The following is a 16,146-nucleotide window of genomic DNA, read 5'->3' as shown; positions in this document are numbered from 1 at the left end:
GAATGGCTATTAACTAGGGTTTCAATATCTGTTATAGATTATTCTGATGTTTGCTTGAAATGTGGTATGACCCACATCTAAGAAGAAAAGTGGGCATTACAAATTAAAGTCAAAGTAAAACTTTGTTTCTCTAAAAGTTAAGATTTTTTTATTAGTACAATAAGCTTTTATACTAAAAATAGAAAAGAGGTTAGATGTGTTTAGTCCATACATTTTAAAGAATGAAAATAAATACTAAATAGTTTTTACAGATAACTAAATTTACAATTACCTTTGTCTGTTTTGCCTTTCATAATATCTTATTAGTATTTACTCTTAAATCATTCAAATGAGATCACTGATACAATGTACATAATATAAAAATAAAGAGTTTTATTTTCTATGTGTCTCTAGCCATCGATCGATGGCCATTTTCAGAGTCCTGTTTGGTATAAGTACCGCTGAAGGAAGAACAAGATTCGTCATGGGACTTGTGCGTTTCTTTTTGCTTATCCAATTTTCCATTGCTTCCTTTTCATAAGAATAACCATCTAAAAAAAACACAGACACAAATTATTTGCAATGTAGAAAAAGGAAGTTAGGATTACTAAAACAAGATGGCTGTGGAAACTCCATGGCTATGGTCTTTATTGTGATCTAAGTGGTATTGTTGAGTGGTATCTGGGCAGTACCACTACCCAAATACTTCTGCCACAGTACCCTAATGCATTAATGCTGCACATGTGACCTTAAACTGTATCAATGTTTTACTGATTCTTTTTGAACACTACAACTGAAAAAGAATCCTGTCAAGAAATTCAGATGCCGCGGAAAGGAAAAGAGCGGGATGGAGCAGCGCTGAAGATGCATTAGAACAGACACGGAGAGAACTCGGCCCGATGAGGGTCTGACAGCAAAGCTGCCTGTGAAGTGAAAGGGGAGGGTTTGCCGGAACACGCAGAAAGGACACATGGACCAAAACAAGGTGGGGAGGGCACGGGGGTGGGCTGGGATGGGGGTAAAGGGCAGAAAACTACTTGAACACTGATTAAAATTTTAAAAATATTTCTAAATACAAATATATATATCTGATGTAAAAATGAACAAGATCCACTGGCTAAACCTTTTAATGCCATGTTCTTGCCAAATTCTTTGCCTCTGCACATAGAAAGACTGGAGTTTTTGATGCACTATACCTTTTTATACTGGTAGGTCTTTCTTTTAAACCGAAAGTGTTAGTTCAGTTTGGTCCACGTACACATGGACCCCTTTGCTTGGATCCACAGTGCATCCAAGTGGGGCAGATGGACAAGGCCCATGCGTTACTGACAGAAGGGATGCCCAAGAGTTGTCTGATTGCAAAATGGGGTTTGAAAATCACCTGAAAAAAATTCCCATTGGATAACTTTACCAACCTGACATACAGTTTGGTTCATTTGCTTCCCTTTCTATCCTCCCAATTTTTACGGATTGGTTTGGTTTTCAAGATTCATTTTAACTCTGTACATTTAAGTGGTTTCTAGGTAAAAACCAGAAAACGAGGTACCTTCAGAGGAGTCTACTTTCTGTCTAACCCGCGTTCCCTCCATTTCCTTAGAGGTGGCCATGCATGTTAACTTTAGTTTATCCCTTTGTATCTTTTTGAAAATACAAGCAAACATGTACAACACAGTACATGCATGTTCTTACATAACAGTTCACATGCGGTATCCTATTTTGTACCTGCTCTGTTTCTCCCCACAGCACTCCACTGCGTGGAGGTGCTGGCGGACACCTGGGTGGTTTCGAACGGCTGCCCTTCACAGGCGGGGCTGCAGTGGACAGCCTCACACTTTGGGGCCGACTCCAGGAGTAGAGCTGCTGCATCAGAGGGCGTGGGTGTAATTCCGTCACACATGCCCACGCATCCACTGAAGTTACCTTTTCTGTCACTCCTGCCAACAGTGTTGATGAGGATTCCTTTTACCCAGAGCCTCAGCAAAAGAACATGGTGTCGAATTGGGTTTGTACCAGTCTCTCGTGAACAATGGTGTGTTATATCAGGTATGTTGAGGGAAATAGAACATTTTTCATATGTTTAAGAACCATTTGCTTTTCCTTTTTATATGAACTGACTTCTGTTTTCAGCCCATTTTTCTATTAGATTGCCGTTTTAATTTAGAAAGATTTATTTTTTAAACTGAGATATAATTGACATAAAACATTAGTGTCAGGTGTTCAACATAATGATCCGATATATATTGCAAAATAATCACTCTACACATCTAGTAACCATCCATCACCACACATAGTTACAAACTTTTCCTTGTGATGGCAACTTTAGGATCGACTGTCTTAGCAACTTTCTAATATATAATACAGTATTTTTAACTACAGTCACCATGCTGTATATTACACTCCCAGGGCTGGTTTTGTAACTGGAACTTTGCATCTTTTGACTGTGTTCACCTACTCCTTCTCACACCCCACCCCCACCCCTGCCAGCCACCAATCTGTGCTATGAGTCTGGTGTTTTGTTTTAAATTCCACACATAAGTGGGATTGTGTGGTATTTGGTACTTCACTGTGCACAGCACCTTCAAGTTCCATCCATGGTAACAAGTGTCAGGATCTCCCTTTTTTTTAATGGTGGAATAATGTTCCATTGATACACTGACACACACATCCTTTTCGTTATTCATTCGTCCACTGATGGACACTTAGGCTGTTTACATGCCCTGGCTATTGTAAATGCTACAATGAATGTTGCGGGTACAGATACCTTTTCAAGTTAGTGGTTTTGCTTCCTTCAGATAAATGCCCAGAAGTAGAGTTGCTGAATCATATGGTAATTCTATTTTTAATTTTTCGAGAAAACCCCCGTACTATTTTCCATAGTGCTTGCACCAATTTACATTCTCACCAACAGTGTACAAGGGTTCTCTCCTCTGCACAACCTCACCAACACTACTGTTCTGTTTGATAATAGCCATTTCTGGAAGGTGTGAGGTGGTATCTCATTGTGGTCTAGATTTACATTTCCTGAGTAGTGATGTTGAGCAGCTTTGTATGCACCTGTTGACCATCTGTATGTCTTCTTTGGAACAGTGTCTATTCAGATCCTCTGCCCATTTTTTAAATCAGATTGTTTGGGTTTGTTTTTGTTTTGCTATTGAGTGGTATGAGTTCTTTATATATTGGATTGACCAAAAAGTCTGTTATCTTTTTTCCATAAAATAAGGCACATTTTTCAGTTTCACTAATAACTTTGTTGATTTGGATATTTTTTAAAAGATTTTATTTATTTATCTTTAGAGGGGAAGGGAAGAAGAGAGGGAGAGAAACATCAATGTATGGTTGCCTCTCATGTGTCCCCCGCCGGGAACTGGCCCGCAACCCAGGCATGTGCCCTGACTGGGAATTGAACTACAATCGTGTGGTTCGCAGGCCCGCACTCAATCCACTGAGCTATACCAGCCAGGGCTGATTTGGATATTTTGAGTACATGGGGCTATCTCCCACTATTGGCTTCTAGTGGGTAGAGGCCAGGGGTGCTGCTAAATGTCTTCCAATGCATAAGACAGTGCACAGCAAAGAATTATTTGGCCAAAGTGTCAATAGTGCCAAGGAACTTCATAAACCACTTTTGATACATCTGATCAGTTATAGCACCTTCTCCATAGACTGCACAGATCATTTTCAGTTGTTTTTGCTTTTTTTGAAATAATAAAGCATAATATGCCAAAAGTGTTGCATATTTTCTTCCATCTTCAATATTAAAGTGGCTGAATGAACATTCAACAATTTTAATAAGTTTTTTTGAAATGCACGCTGATTTGACGGCTGTCACAATACAATCTAACAAAATTGTTTTGAATGAAGGTAAAGACAACTATGCAGTAGTAGAGTCATAATACAAAAAAAAAAACCTAAATGAACTTTTTGGCCAACCTAATGTTTTAGATATTAACTCTTATCAGATGTATCAGGTCTGTCCAGAAGGTATCCAGCCATATGCTATGAAAAACAGACACATAATTGAAGAATATTGCAAGATACAAAAAGCATTGTACACAGGACAATGACGCCTCAGTCCCCTTCAAAATAGGCACCTTAGGACCTCACACAATTGTCCCAATTGCCATCAGCTGCTTTGTCATATTTTCTTGAATCTCAACGATAGTCTGAAATTTCTTCCCTTTCAAAGGTGATTTTAGTTTTGGGAAAAGCCAAAAGTCACAGAGCACCAAATCTAGAGTATGAGCACCCACACTGTCGTGATGACACTGCCAACTGCCAGTTGCCCATAGCTGCAGCCTTCTGAATCATCCAAATATTTTCCATGGAGGAATGTTCAAGCTTAACACAAAATCTGACGCAGATTTGTTGCTTTACTTGTTCAGTCATTTTGAATGTGTCAGCCACACAGTACACATGCTCACTCAACAGCATCTACTGCCCCACTGACCAGTACAGTGAAGTTGTCATTGTTCATGCATGTGCATTCCAGTCCACTCTCCTTGGCTGCCAGATTACATTGATGTTGCACAAACCATTCTTGTTATATTAACAATGGCTGGACTTTTTCCAGACAGACCTCATATATAATCTGCAAATACTGTATTTTCTTCTATTCGGTAGGTTGTCTTTTCACTTTATTGTTGGTTTGCTTTTCTGTACATCTTTTTAGTTTTATCTTGTCTCACTTTTTTTGCTGCCTTTAAAAAGTCATCACCAAGGCCAATGTCAAGAAGCTTACCACGTTTGTTTTCTTCTAATTTTATGGTTTCATTCAGGTCTTATAGTGAAGTCCTTAACCCATTTGAGTTGATTTTTATGTATGATTTAAGACAGCGGTCCAATTTTAGGGCTTTGCAGATGGCTGTGTTGTTTTCCCAGCACCATTTACTGAAAAGATTGTCCTTTTTTCCAATTATATATTTATTCCTTTTATTGTAAGTTGATTGATTTTTATATGTGTGGTTTTTATCTCTGGTCTCTCAATTCAGTTCTGTTGTTCTGTTTGGCTTTATGCCAATACCATACTGCTTTGATTGCTATAGCTTTGCAATATAGTTTGAGATCAAGAATTGTGATACCTTCAGCTATGTTCTTCAAGATTACTTCAGCTCTTTGGGGTCTTTTGTAGTTCCCAAACTGTAGGATTGTTTGTTTTACTTCTGTGAAAAGTACCATTGGAATTTTGATACTGATTGCTTTGAGTCTGTATAATACCTTGAGCAGTATTGACATTTTAACAATATTAATTCTTATTCATAGCCAGTATGGACATTTAAACAATATTCTTGTCCATGAACACCAAAAATCTTTTTGTATCTTCTTCAGTCTCTTTCACAAATGTCTTACAGTTTTCAGTATATAGGTCTTTCACCTCCTTAGTTAAATTAATTCTTAGGTACTTGATTCATTTAAATGTGACTGTAAATGGGATTGCTTTCTTAAAATTATTTTTGGTAGCTTATAACTAGTATACAGAAATGCAACTCATTTTTGTGTAGTGATTTTGTATTCTGCAACGTTACTGAATGTTTTGATTAGTTCTAAAAGTTTTTTGGTGAAGTTTTTATATGTATATAATATATACTAGGTATATTTTATATAAACATAAATGTCATGGTATCTACAAATAGAGACAGTTTTACTTCTTCCTTTCCAATCTGGATGCCATTTCTTTCTTTTTCCTCCCTCCCTCCTGCATCCTCACCCAAGGACTGTCCGTTGATTTTAGAGGGAGGGAGGGAAAAACATTGATCGACTGCCTCCTGCAAATGCCCTAACCAGGAACTGAACTTGCAGCCTTTTTGGTGCACGGGACGACACTCCAATCAACTTGGCCACCTGGCCAGGGCCATTTCTTTTTCTTATCTAATAGTTCTGGCTTGGACTTCCAATACTATGTTGAATAAAAGTGGAAAGAGTAATCTTTATTCACTCTTGTTCCTGATCTAGAGGAGAGCTTCCCAGCTTTCACCACTGATTATGATGTTAGCTGTAAGTTTGTCATATATGGTCTTTGGTATGTTGAGGTTTATTTCCTCTCATATCCACTTTGTTGAGAGTTTTCATCATAAATGGGTATTAAAATTGGTCAAATGCTTTTTCTACGTTGATTGAGGTAATCATATGATTTTTATCCTTCATTTTAAGGTGACGTGTCACATTGATTTATGTATGTGGAACATCCTTGCATCCCTGGAATAAATCCTGTTTGATCATGGCGTGCGATCCTCATAATGCTTTGAATTTGGTTTGCAAATATTTTGAGAATTTTTCTATGTTCATCAGGAATATTAGCCTACAGTTTTCTTTTTCAGAAGTGTCTTTGTGTGGTTTTGTTGTCTGGGTAATGCTTGCAATATGAAATGAGTTTGGGTAAGTTTCCTCCTTTTCTGTTTTGAAAGAGTTTGAGAAGGATTCATATTAATTCTTCTTTAAACGTTTAATTTGTTTCTTATATCTGTGGAATACTAACACTTCATCTGCTTTTCCCTTTTTCTTTTGCATTTTGAGTCCAAATTAGAAAGTGTTCCTATTTTGAGGTTATCAACAAACTTACTACATTTTCTTCTGGACATTGTACAGTTTCACTTTTATATCTGACCCATTTGGAATTAAAATTGGTTTCATCTTCTATACTATATATTATCTTTTTCCATTTGGCTGCTGTAATCAGAATACCACTTGTTGAAATTGTTTTTCCATTGATTTAAAATGCCATTTTTATCCTTAAATTTCCAAAGGCACTTGGGTCACTGTCTGGATTTTTTAAATTATTTTCCATTGGTCTGTCTTGGCATCTAGCAGTTGCACACTGTGTTATTTACAGAAGCTTTATAACATATTCTCACATCTGGTGGGGCTACTGACACTCTTCTTTGTTGTTGTTTTTGACTTTCTAGGTTATTTGTGGTGTGTTCTTTCCAATGGAACCTCATAATCATCTTCTGATTCTCTAGGGAGAAACCTAATAGTCTTCCTATCTGTCATCATTATGCTTTACATTTGTTCCAAGTATACTTTACAGGAATTATTTTGTAAATTTTGCATATGTATGTGTAGGGGTTTGCTTTTGTTATTGTACATTAAGTCCTCCATTATACTTTTTAATTGCTTTGTGTTCACACATATGAAGGCTATTTATTCCTCTTTAGGTTGCTAAATGTTGATTAGGCTACTGTCTCTCAGCTCCAGACCCAGACCTAATGCTGAGGAGAATACTGGGGCCAGGGAACTGCCAACCACATTCAGTTTTGCCAGCCGGTTCCTTGCTAGGTCCTGGAATAGAGTTCTCTAAAGGGAGACATAACCAGGGTGCAGGCCCCTCGGAGTGTTGTGCCTGGCCATGGCCCTCCATCTGGAAAGAGCAGTTGGTTACACTCTTCAGGTGTGTTTGCTTGCTTCTTTGTATTGCCCAAATTTGTCTTATCCTTTCCCTTTACAGAAACTGGCACCAGCTGGGTGACTCCGGTCTTAGAGGCCTGGTTCTGATGAATTCAACGCCTTTTCTGTGTTCTCCAAGTCCTAGGGATGGTAGATGCTTTCTGCAGATAGTTTGTTACTGCCTTTTGCTTTTGTTTAAGACGTAATTCACATACCATACAACCGACCATTCTGTGTATGTGATTCAGAGTTGTGTAGCCATCACCACTGTCTAATTTCAGGATGTTGTCATCACTCCATAAAGAAACCCTGCACCCATTAGCAGTCACTTCTTCCCACCTTTGGCAACTGCTAATCTATTGTCTTTGTGGATTGTCCTACAAACAGAATCGTACAATATGTGGTCTTTGGTGTCTGGCTTCTTTTCACTGAGCATAATATTTCTAAGGTTCATCTATAAGTATTTGTTCCTTTTTGTGGCTGATTAATATCCCACTGAATGGATATAATACCACATTTTATTTAACTACTTATCCTGTGGAGGGTTATTTCCACATTCTGGCTATTACCAATAAACCTCCTATGAACACTCATGTACCGTCTTTTAGAGCAACATGCATTTTCCGTTCTCTCGGATATAGAGCTCGGAGTACAAGCACGGGATCAAATGGCACCTCCCAAAGCGTTTTCAGCCGCAGCCGCACCACGGTACCTTCTCACCAGCAGTACTTTGCACTTCCTTATCAACACAAGTTACTTTCCAGCTTTTTCAGTCTAGTCACCCTAGTGGATATAAAGTGGTTTTGATTTTCCTTCCCCTACTGATATTGAACATCTTTTTTAGTGCCTATTGGTCATTTGTCTATCTTCTGTGGATAAAGGCCTATTCAAATCTTTTGCCTATTTTAATTGGGTTATTTGTCTTACTGTTGAATTGTAAGATTAAGTAGGAGAATATACACCAGATCCTCAAATAATGTCATGCTGTTTAATATCTTTTAGTTATAATGTTGAGATGGTATAGGAACTTGTCAATATCAATTAGCCTGTGGTAAAATTGGTTTTATGATGTCATTTAGCTTAAAGTTATAGAATCTGTCAACAACATTGAGGGTTTAATAGACTCAATTTTTATTTATAAAAAGCTGGGAATAATGAACTTCAATTTTATAGAATACCATCACACTGGCCTGTTTTTGATAAATGATGTGTGTGCTAATATCACTGTGAATTATTTTGTATTTGAGTTCAGTGACGGCTAATTCACTTGCCACTAGGCTAGATAAATCTGATAATAGCTTGTTTTAACCTTCCAGGTGAGAAGAGCCAGGTTTATTATTAATCTCAGTTATATTCCGTGGTGATGACATAAAACTGTGTGATTTCTGATAGTGGTGTTTAAAAATGGTTATGAATGTCCCCTGTGGATTAAAAAGGTGTCGTTTCTATTTTGAACATTGAATTTGAGATATTACTTTGCTGTTTTGGACTGAGCTATAATCCAGTCTATCACTGTGCTTTCTCCTCGTAGTTTCTGTGTTGGGACTGCAGAGCCACTAACAGTGATCTTCACCGAGAATCGTGGTCTTAAGTGTCAGAGTGCCCTCCGATGTCTTTTTAATTAGGGGGGCATCTTCATTCTATTTTTGTAGACAAGTATGTAACACCTTCTCCAGTTGCAACTGTCTCGTTGTTGCCTATCCTTTCATTTCCAACCTGAGTCCTTGCTTTAGTTTGGGCTGAGCTTTGCTAATCTCAACTCTTCTCTTTGGAATTAAGCCAAATTATTTATTGAAATTACCAGTATGTTTGGTAATATAGTGTTATCATTCTTTATATTTTTGTAAATCACATATATATAAATTATTTCACTATAATATAGTAGGACCTGGTTTCATCAGTTTTGATGTGTAGGTAGGTTTGTATTTTTGATCTACTACTCTTTTACTTAGCTTTCCATTTCTAATAGGTATATTACATCTCCATTGTGAGAACACACTATCATCATCATATGGTACTGTTACCTTTAATGAAACTCCGGATGTGAATGCCTTTTCTGGCCTGCTGTGAGCTGTCCGGCAGCAGTGAGTACCGTGTGAGCGCGACCTCCCTGTGCAGGTGACCTGCTGGAGGGATGCCCGTCACCCTTGCCACAGTTTAGAGCTTAGTATTTGCTTTCTGTGTGTCATAAACAGTGGTTCTTTGAAAAAAAATTAAGTTTTCTACTGGTAGCAAATATATCCCCTAAAACTGAGAAAGCAGGAACTCTGGGTAGATCTACATTGCTAATTACACTGAAAATTTAAAATGGTTTGTCCATCCCAAAGCAAAGACCGCTTTCCCACCTGCATGCAGAGCTTTTCATACATAAATGAACAAACAGTGAAACATTATCATCACTAAAACCAACGGATACTCCTGGTTTCTTTTAAAAATCATACCTGCAGTGTACTGCAACTAGAGTAAGCTTATTTGAAATCAAATATGTCACCAGGGGAAAAACTGGCACTTTTGGAAAAAATATAGTGTATGTTCCATCCGTTATTAACTAGGTTTGCTTGTTTTCACTACCTTTTTAAGTGTTCATCCAAACAGTACCATCTGACTGTTGCTATAAACCAAGATTGGTCCCAGATAGTTTTAGGATAATATTTAGTAAAATTATATTTCAAATACCAGTTTAATATATTCAGATAAAAAGTTTCTGATAAAACACCAAAATGAGGATACCTATTATTTATAAGATACTTTCATTCCTTTGACTTCCATTTCTGGCGGATTATAGAAGGCCCACAATTTCTTGCTACATTATACTTATAAATGGTGACTACAGGGAGCATCTTTTTACATGGATTTGAAGCTTCTGAGTTCAAATGAAAAATATCAGTTCACTGGCCTGGACGCTGAATCTATACTATCCCATTTCACGGGAAAAAAAGCTTGTCAGCCCCCTGCTGCCCACATGCGGTCCTGCGAAGCAGGCAGAGCAAGGCCAGCACCACTCCGGGGCTGCACGCCCTCTTCCCAGGCTGGAGTCCCACAGGTAGTGCCACTCGACTGAAGACCAGCACACAGGAGCAGAGTCAGGGCCCTACAAGCCTTTGAAAATCGATATGACCTGTCAGGATCTCTAAAATAAAATGAACAGTATACTATGAAAAATAACTACTGCGTCTCATTAGACTGTGCCCGATGTTAACTCATTTAATCTGCACAACCACCTTAGGAAGGAATTGACGCACAGCCTGCATAACTTTCCAAGGACACACACGGGGAATGACAGAGGTGGGGGTAAAGCCGAGCAGTCTGGCTCCCGAGTCTACGCCCTTATTCTACGTGTGAAATCAGAGGCCAGTCACTGAAATTTTGAAGAAAAATCTCCATGAGAATGTTAAAAACTATTAAGACAATCAGAATAAATCGCTTGTAGGTGGGGCTGAGGGATTCATAGAGATGGTAAAAAGGCACGAAATTCCACTGGAGAAGCACCATGCACCTTAAACAAGAGAAAAACATCAAAGAAGAAAAATTGCCTGCAACAAAAATCAAACTGACATTGGGCCTGTACTACAAAAAGTGTGTATTCTCTACATACATAATTGAAACAAAACACTGAAAACTTTAGGAAAAAAGCAAAGTGGGCAGATAGAGTTTATTAGGATTTTTCTAAAATGACTAGAATAGGCCTGAAAGAAATAAACAAAATATTTGAAATGCCTGACTAGTGGTTGTTATTTCTATTCTTTACCACCAAATAAATCAAAACGTCAAGATTTTTTGTAGCATAACAAACTGATTCTAAAATTTATCTGGAAGTCTAAATGGGCAAAAATTGGACAAACCAAGTTTTTGAAACATGAGTAAAATTAAAAGATGGCTCTATGAGTATTAAGAATTTAGAGTTAAGCATTAACTTATGGCACATTCATACCATAAAATACTGTCCTGTATTTGAGAAAGAAGTAGCTCTGAATATATACTGATAAGGAATATTATTTAATAAAAGCAACTTTTGAAAAATATGTGTCATATCCTATATGTTATAGAACAAATTATAAATGCATAGACAAATATCTGGGAGGATAGAGTACAGAAACTTCTCCCCGTTTCATATATGTGTGTGTTTTTCACAATTTAAAAGGACGATGAATACAAACATTGTGTGAGAGCTTTGAAGTATAGGCAGCAACAGGTCTTGAAGATTTTTCTGAGGCAGTTAATTCAATAAACAAGCCCTTCCAAAACAGCAGGGGGGAAATGCCAAAAAGGACACATGATCAATTTGGAGAAAACAGGAACTAGAAGAAAGCAAAATAAATTGAAAACATATGCTGGAAGGAGTTCTCGCTAATGTATCAATAGAATTGATATAAAGAAATCAATTATTAAAAATGAGGGCTGAGTATTTTTTAAATTAACTAAAATGAATTCAAGTGTATGTTTCCCACAGGGAATGCTTCTAAAACAAAGTAACACAGGAGGGCCAAAGAGAGTCTAAGTGAAAAAAGCTTCCCAGTTATTTACTGTATGATTCCATTCATATAACACTTTGAAATGACTAAAGTTTAGGAATGGAGGATAGATTATTGGTGGAGGTGGAAAGAGGGCAGGTAGGTAACGCATGCAGACCTAAAAAGGCAACAGAAGGGGTCCTGTGGGGTTGGAACTGTTCTCTCTTGACTGGTGGTTGACACTCAAACCCCTAAAAGGGACAAAATTGTGTAGAACTGAATACACACACGTAAAACTAGAAAAATCTGAAGATTTGTGGATTGCATCCATGTCGCTGAGGGGCCTGGGGAAGACTAGACAGTGTAGAAGATACCTCTTTTAGATCTTAGAACTGCACATAAACCTGTAATTGCTTCAATAAAAATAAATGGGTGGCACCAAAAAGGCTGCAAGACACTAAATATAAGTAGTTAAGGCTTGGGAGCAACTAGAATTCTTAGACTGCTGGTGAAAGTATAAATGGATTCAACCACTCTGAATAACTGTATATTCCTAGGGATATACCCAATAGAAATATAGTTTGTTCTGCAAAAACCATGACTAAAGGGTCAGGGTGACAGCCACTATCAGAACTGTGCAGACAGACAAACTGTGGTATGCTCGCACATGAGAGTGGACACGTTACTGCCTTGTGCAACAACACGGGCAAATCGCACAAACACGATGCTTAACAAAAGAAGTTACACCCAAAGATAGACAGACACTTTGATTCAGTTTAGCTAAAATCTAATAAAAATGTACTTCTGATTAATCTACAATGTTAAAAGTCAGGATATGATTAAAGACACAAATACAGAACAGGATGACAGGGACTAGAGGGGAGAGAATCATAGGGGAAAAGGGGAAGGACTCACATGAACAAGTATAAAGGACACATGGACAATAACTAAGGTTGGGGGGCGGAAATGGGAGGGAGGTGGGGGGCAGGGCTGGGAATATAAGACAGAAAACTGTACTTGAACAAGAATTTTAAAAAAATGATACTGATTAGCCTTGGTGAAAGACTGTTCATTATGTGAAAGTTCAAGATGTGTACTTGTGTTTCCTTTAGAAATAAATATATCATGCAGGTATAAACAAAAAGAGCCAAGATTAAAATGAAAGACAAAATTCATGAAAAATACATTACATGACAACATGAATATTTTCAGGTGATAAAAGCAAACCTCAAGAAGAGAATATTCAAAAATCTAAATTGATAAACCTATTAAAAGCTGGATTTGAGAACCTCTGGTCAAAATGGCAGTGCAGGCAGACACGGCTGGTCCTCACACAGACACATCAAAATGACAACTAAAATACAGAGCAGCCACCACTGAGAGCCATCAGAAGTCGAGTTGAATGCAAGTCTGACAACTACGGAATTAAACCACAGTCGACTGGCAGGAGGGGTGCAGACGTGGAATGGGCTGGTCCCACATCCACGTGTTTTGCATGTCTTGGGAGTGAGGAGTCCCAGACCCACACCAGGCCCCTCAGCCCAGGGTTCCAGTGCCAGGAAGGTAAGTCCTCAAAACTTCTGGCTACAAAAACCAGTGGGGATTGAGTTGGTGGAAGAAACAGCTGGAGCCCCAAGCAGTTCCTCTTAAAGAACCGTCACATGGACTCACCTACTCAGGCTCAATGCCTCTGGACTTGGGTGGCTGCCTGAGGAGCACCAGTGGCCCGCAGGGGGAGGCTGAGGTGTCTGGCATCACAGCGAGCAGACACGAGATTCCCTTTTCTTAACCCTCGGGCTGGCCAGCTGGTGCCATATCTGAGACTCCATCAAACTGGCTAGCACCGTTTGCCCTGCCCTGGAGATCCCCGGAGACTCCACCCCACGATACTTTTCCATAGGAAAGGCTGGCCTTGGCTCATGCTGCACAACTTCCTAAATCCTCTCTAACAAGCAACAGCTGGCTTCAGTGAGCCCCAGGCCTGGTACTAACAGTAGCCATCTCAGATTGATTTATAGCTCAGGCAGGGTGGCCCCAGGCAAAACACAGGTGAGGCCTGACTTGGCCTGCAGTACCCAGGAAACCCCAGGGCCAGCACACCCGGTGGACAGTTAGAGACCACATGGGAGCACCACCACCCACCCGACCCCTGCACAGCTAATCCTCCATGGAGGGTAGAGGGTGGTCATCAGTGGTCACAACAATCCTTTGAGCTGACTGGCCTGAGTAAATCCCTCCCACTAATCTGCCAGCAGCAATCAAGGCTCAACTATAAGAGGAGGCTGTGTCACTGGAACTTACAGGACACCTACTACATGAGGCTACACTACCAAGACAAGGAGTCATAGCAGCTCTACCTAATACATAGAAACAAACACAGGGACACTGCCAAAATGAGGAGACAAACATGACCCAAATGAAAGAGCAGATCAAAACTCCAGAAAAAGAGCTAAACAAAATAGATATAAGCAATCCATCAGATGCAGAGTTCAAAACACTGGTTATAAGAATGTTCAAGGAACTTAGTAAGGACCTCAGCAGCATAAAAAAGACCCAGTCAGAAATTAAGGATACACTAATTGAAATAAAGAACAATTTATAGGGAAACAGCAAAGAGTGGATGAAGCCTGAATCAAATCAATGATTTGGAACACAACCAAAAACCAAGAAGAAAAAAGAAACCAAAAAAATGAGGATAGTGTAAGTAGCCTCTGGGAAAACTAAGAATTCCAACATTCGCATCATAGGGATGCCAGAACGAGAAGAGAAAGAGCAAGAAACTGGAAATCTATTTGAAAAATAAAAAAATAAAATGTCCCTCATTTGGTGAAGGAAATACACATGCAAGTCCAGGAAGCACAGAGAGTCTCAAACCAGACAGATACAAAGAGGTCCACTCCAAGACACATCATAATTAAAATGAGGAAGATTAAAGATAGAGACTCTTAAAAGCAACAAGAGAAAAGCAGTTAGTACCAACAGTGTAGTTCCCATAAGACTGTCAGCTGATTTCTCAAAAGAAACTTTGCAGGCCAGTAAGGGACTGGCAAGGAATATTCAAAGTCATGAAAAGCGGGGACCTAGAGCCAAGACTTCCCTACCCAGCAAAGCTATCATTTAGAATCAAAGGACAGATAAAAAGCTTCCCAAACAAAACAAAAAAAAGAAACAAACAAAAGGTGCTCTGGCTGGTGTGGCTCTGTGGACTGAGTGCCAGCCTGCAAACCACAAGGTTGCAGGTTTGATTCCTAGTCCAGGGCGCATGTCTGGGTTTCAGGCCAGGTGTTCAGTAGGGGGTACATGAAAGGCAACTGTATATTGTTTCTCTCCTTCTTTCTCCCTCCCTTCCCCTCTCTTAAATAAAATCTAAAAACAATTAAAAAAACTAAAAACAATAAAAAATATAACTAAAGGTGTTCATCGTCACCAAACCATTATTATAGGAAATGTTAAAGGAACTTATTTAAGAAAAAGAAGATCAACACTATGAACAATGAAATACAAATCTGTCAACAACTGAATCCGAAAAACTAAACAAGAACAGAGACAGAATTATGGATACAGAGAGTGTTTTGATGATTGCCAAATGGAATGGGGGGGTGGAGGAGTGGGTGAAGAGGTGAGGGGATTAAGAACAAGCAGGTAGTTGCAGAATAGCCATGGGGATGGCTCTACTTCACAGTATAGGAAATGGAGTAACCAAAGAACTTAGACACATGGACACGAACAATGTTGGGGGTGCTGCCTGAGGTAGTGAGGGGTGCTGGGTGAAGGCAAGGCAAAAGGGGAAAAATCAGGACAATTGTAAAAAACCAATAAAATATAATTAAAATAAAAACTGGATTTGAATTCATAGCAATCTGCAGTTAAAACCCCCCCCTACAAAGAAAACACACCATGATGACTTCACTGATAAACTCTATCAAACGTTTAAGGAAAAGATATTAGCAATACTATACAAACTCAAAATATGGAGGGGAGGGAACATTTACAAAGCCAGAATTACCCTCATACTACCTCAGACAGACATTGCAAGAAAACTACAGCCAATACCCCTTATGAACACAAGTACAAAAATACTAACATTACTACATCAAATCTAGCATAAAGAGGATAACACAAACCCTAAAGGTTTCACACACACACACACACAAAAACCCCACACAATTATTCTAACAAATCCAGCAAAGTTGCAGGATATAAAATCAATGTATAGAAATCACTTGTGGTTCTATATACTAACAATAAAAAACTCCTAGAGGGAATTAAGGAAATTCCATTTACATATAGGTAAATAAAGTTAAAGAAATTAAAGGCACAAGTAAAACTAAAGACA

At 38.7% G+C, this 16,146-nt stretch overlaps 1 protein-coding gene across 5 annotated transcripts in view; it reads right to left on the bottom strand.

Annotated features, from left to right (window-relative positions):
• Nucleotides 1-352: 352 nt before the first annotated feature.
• The window catches only part of WDSUB1 (WD repeat, sterile alpha motif and U-box domain containing 1), a 71,955-nt gene continuing 56,161 nt past the window's right edge, over nt 353-16,146 (bottom strand). For all 5 annotated transcript variants that reach the window (XM_037044647.1, XM_037044648.1, XM_037044646.1 and 2 more), the window contains one exon: nt 353-530. In XM_037044647.1, coding sequence (XP_036900542.1) covers nt 373-530 — 158 coding nt within the window. In that variant the 3' untranslated portion in view covers nt 353-372. The remainder of the gene's footprint in view (nt 531-16,146) is intronic.

The sequence above is a fragment of the Sturnira hondurensis genome, unplaced genomic scaffold, assembly GCF_014824575.4.
Source record: "Sturnira hondurensis isolate 20B ecotype Veracruz unplaced genomic scaffold, ASM1482457v3 Scaffold0004136, whole genome shotgun sequence".
Lineage (NCBI taxonomy): Eukaryota > Metazoa > Chordata > Mammalia > Chiroptera > Phyllostomidae > Sturnira > Sturnira hondurensis.
This window is presented reverse-complemented; position numbering and strand designations above follow the sequence as displayed.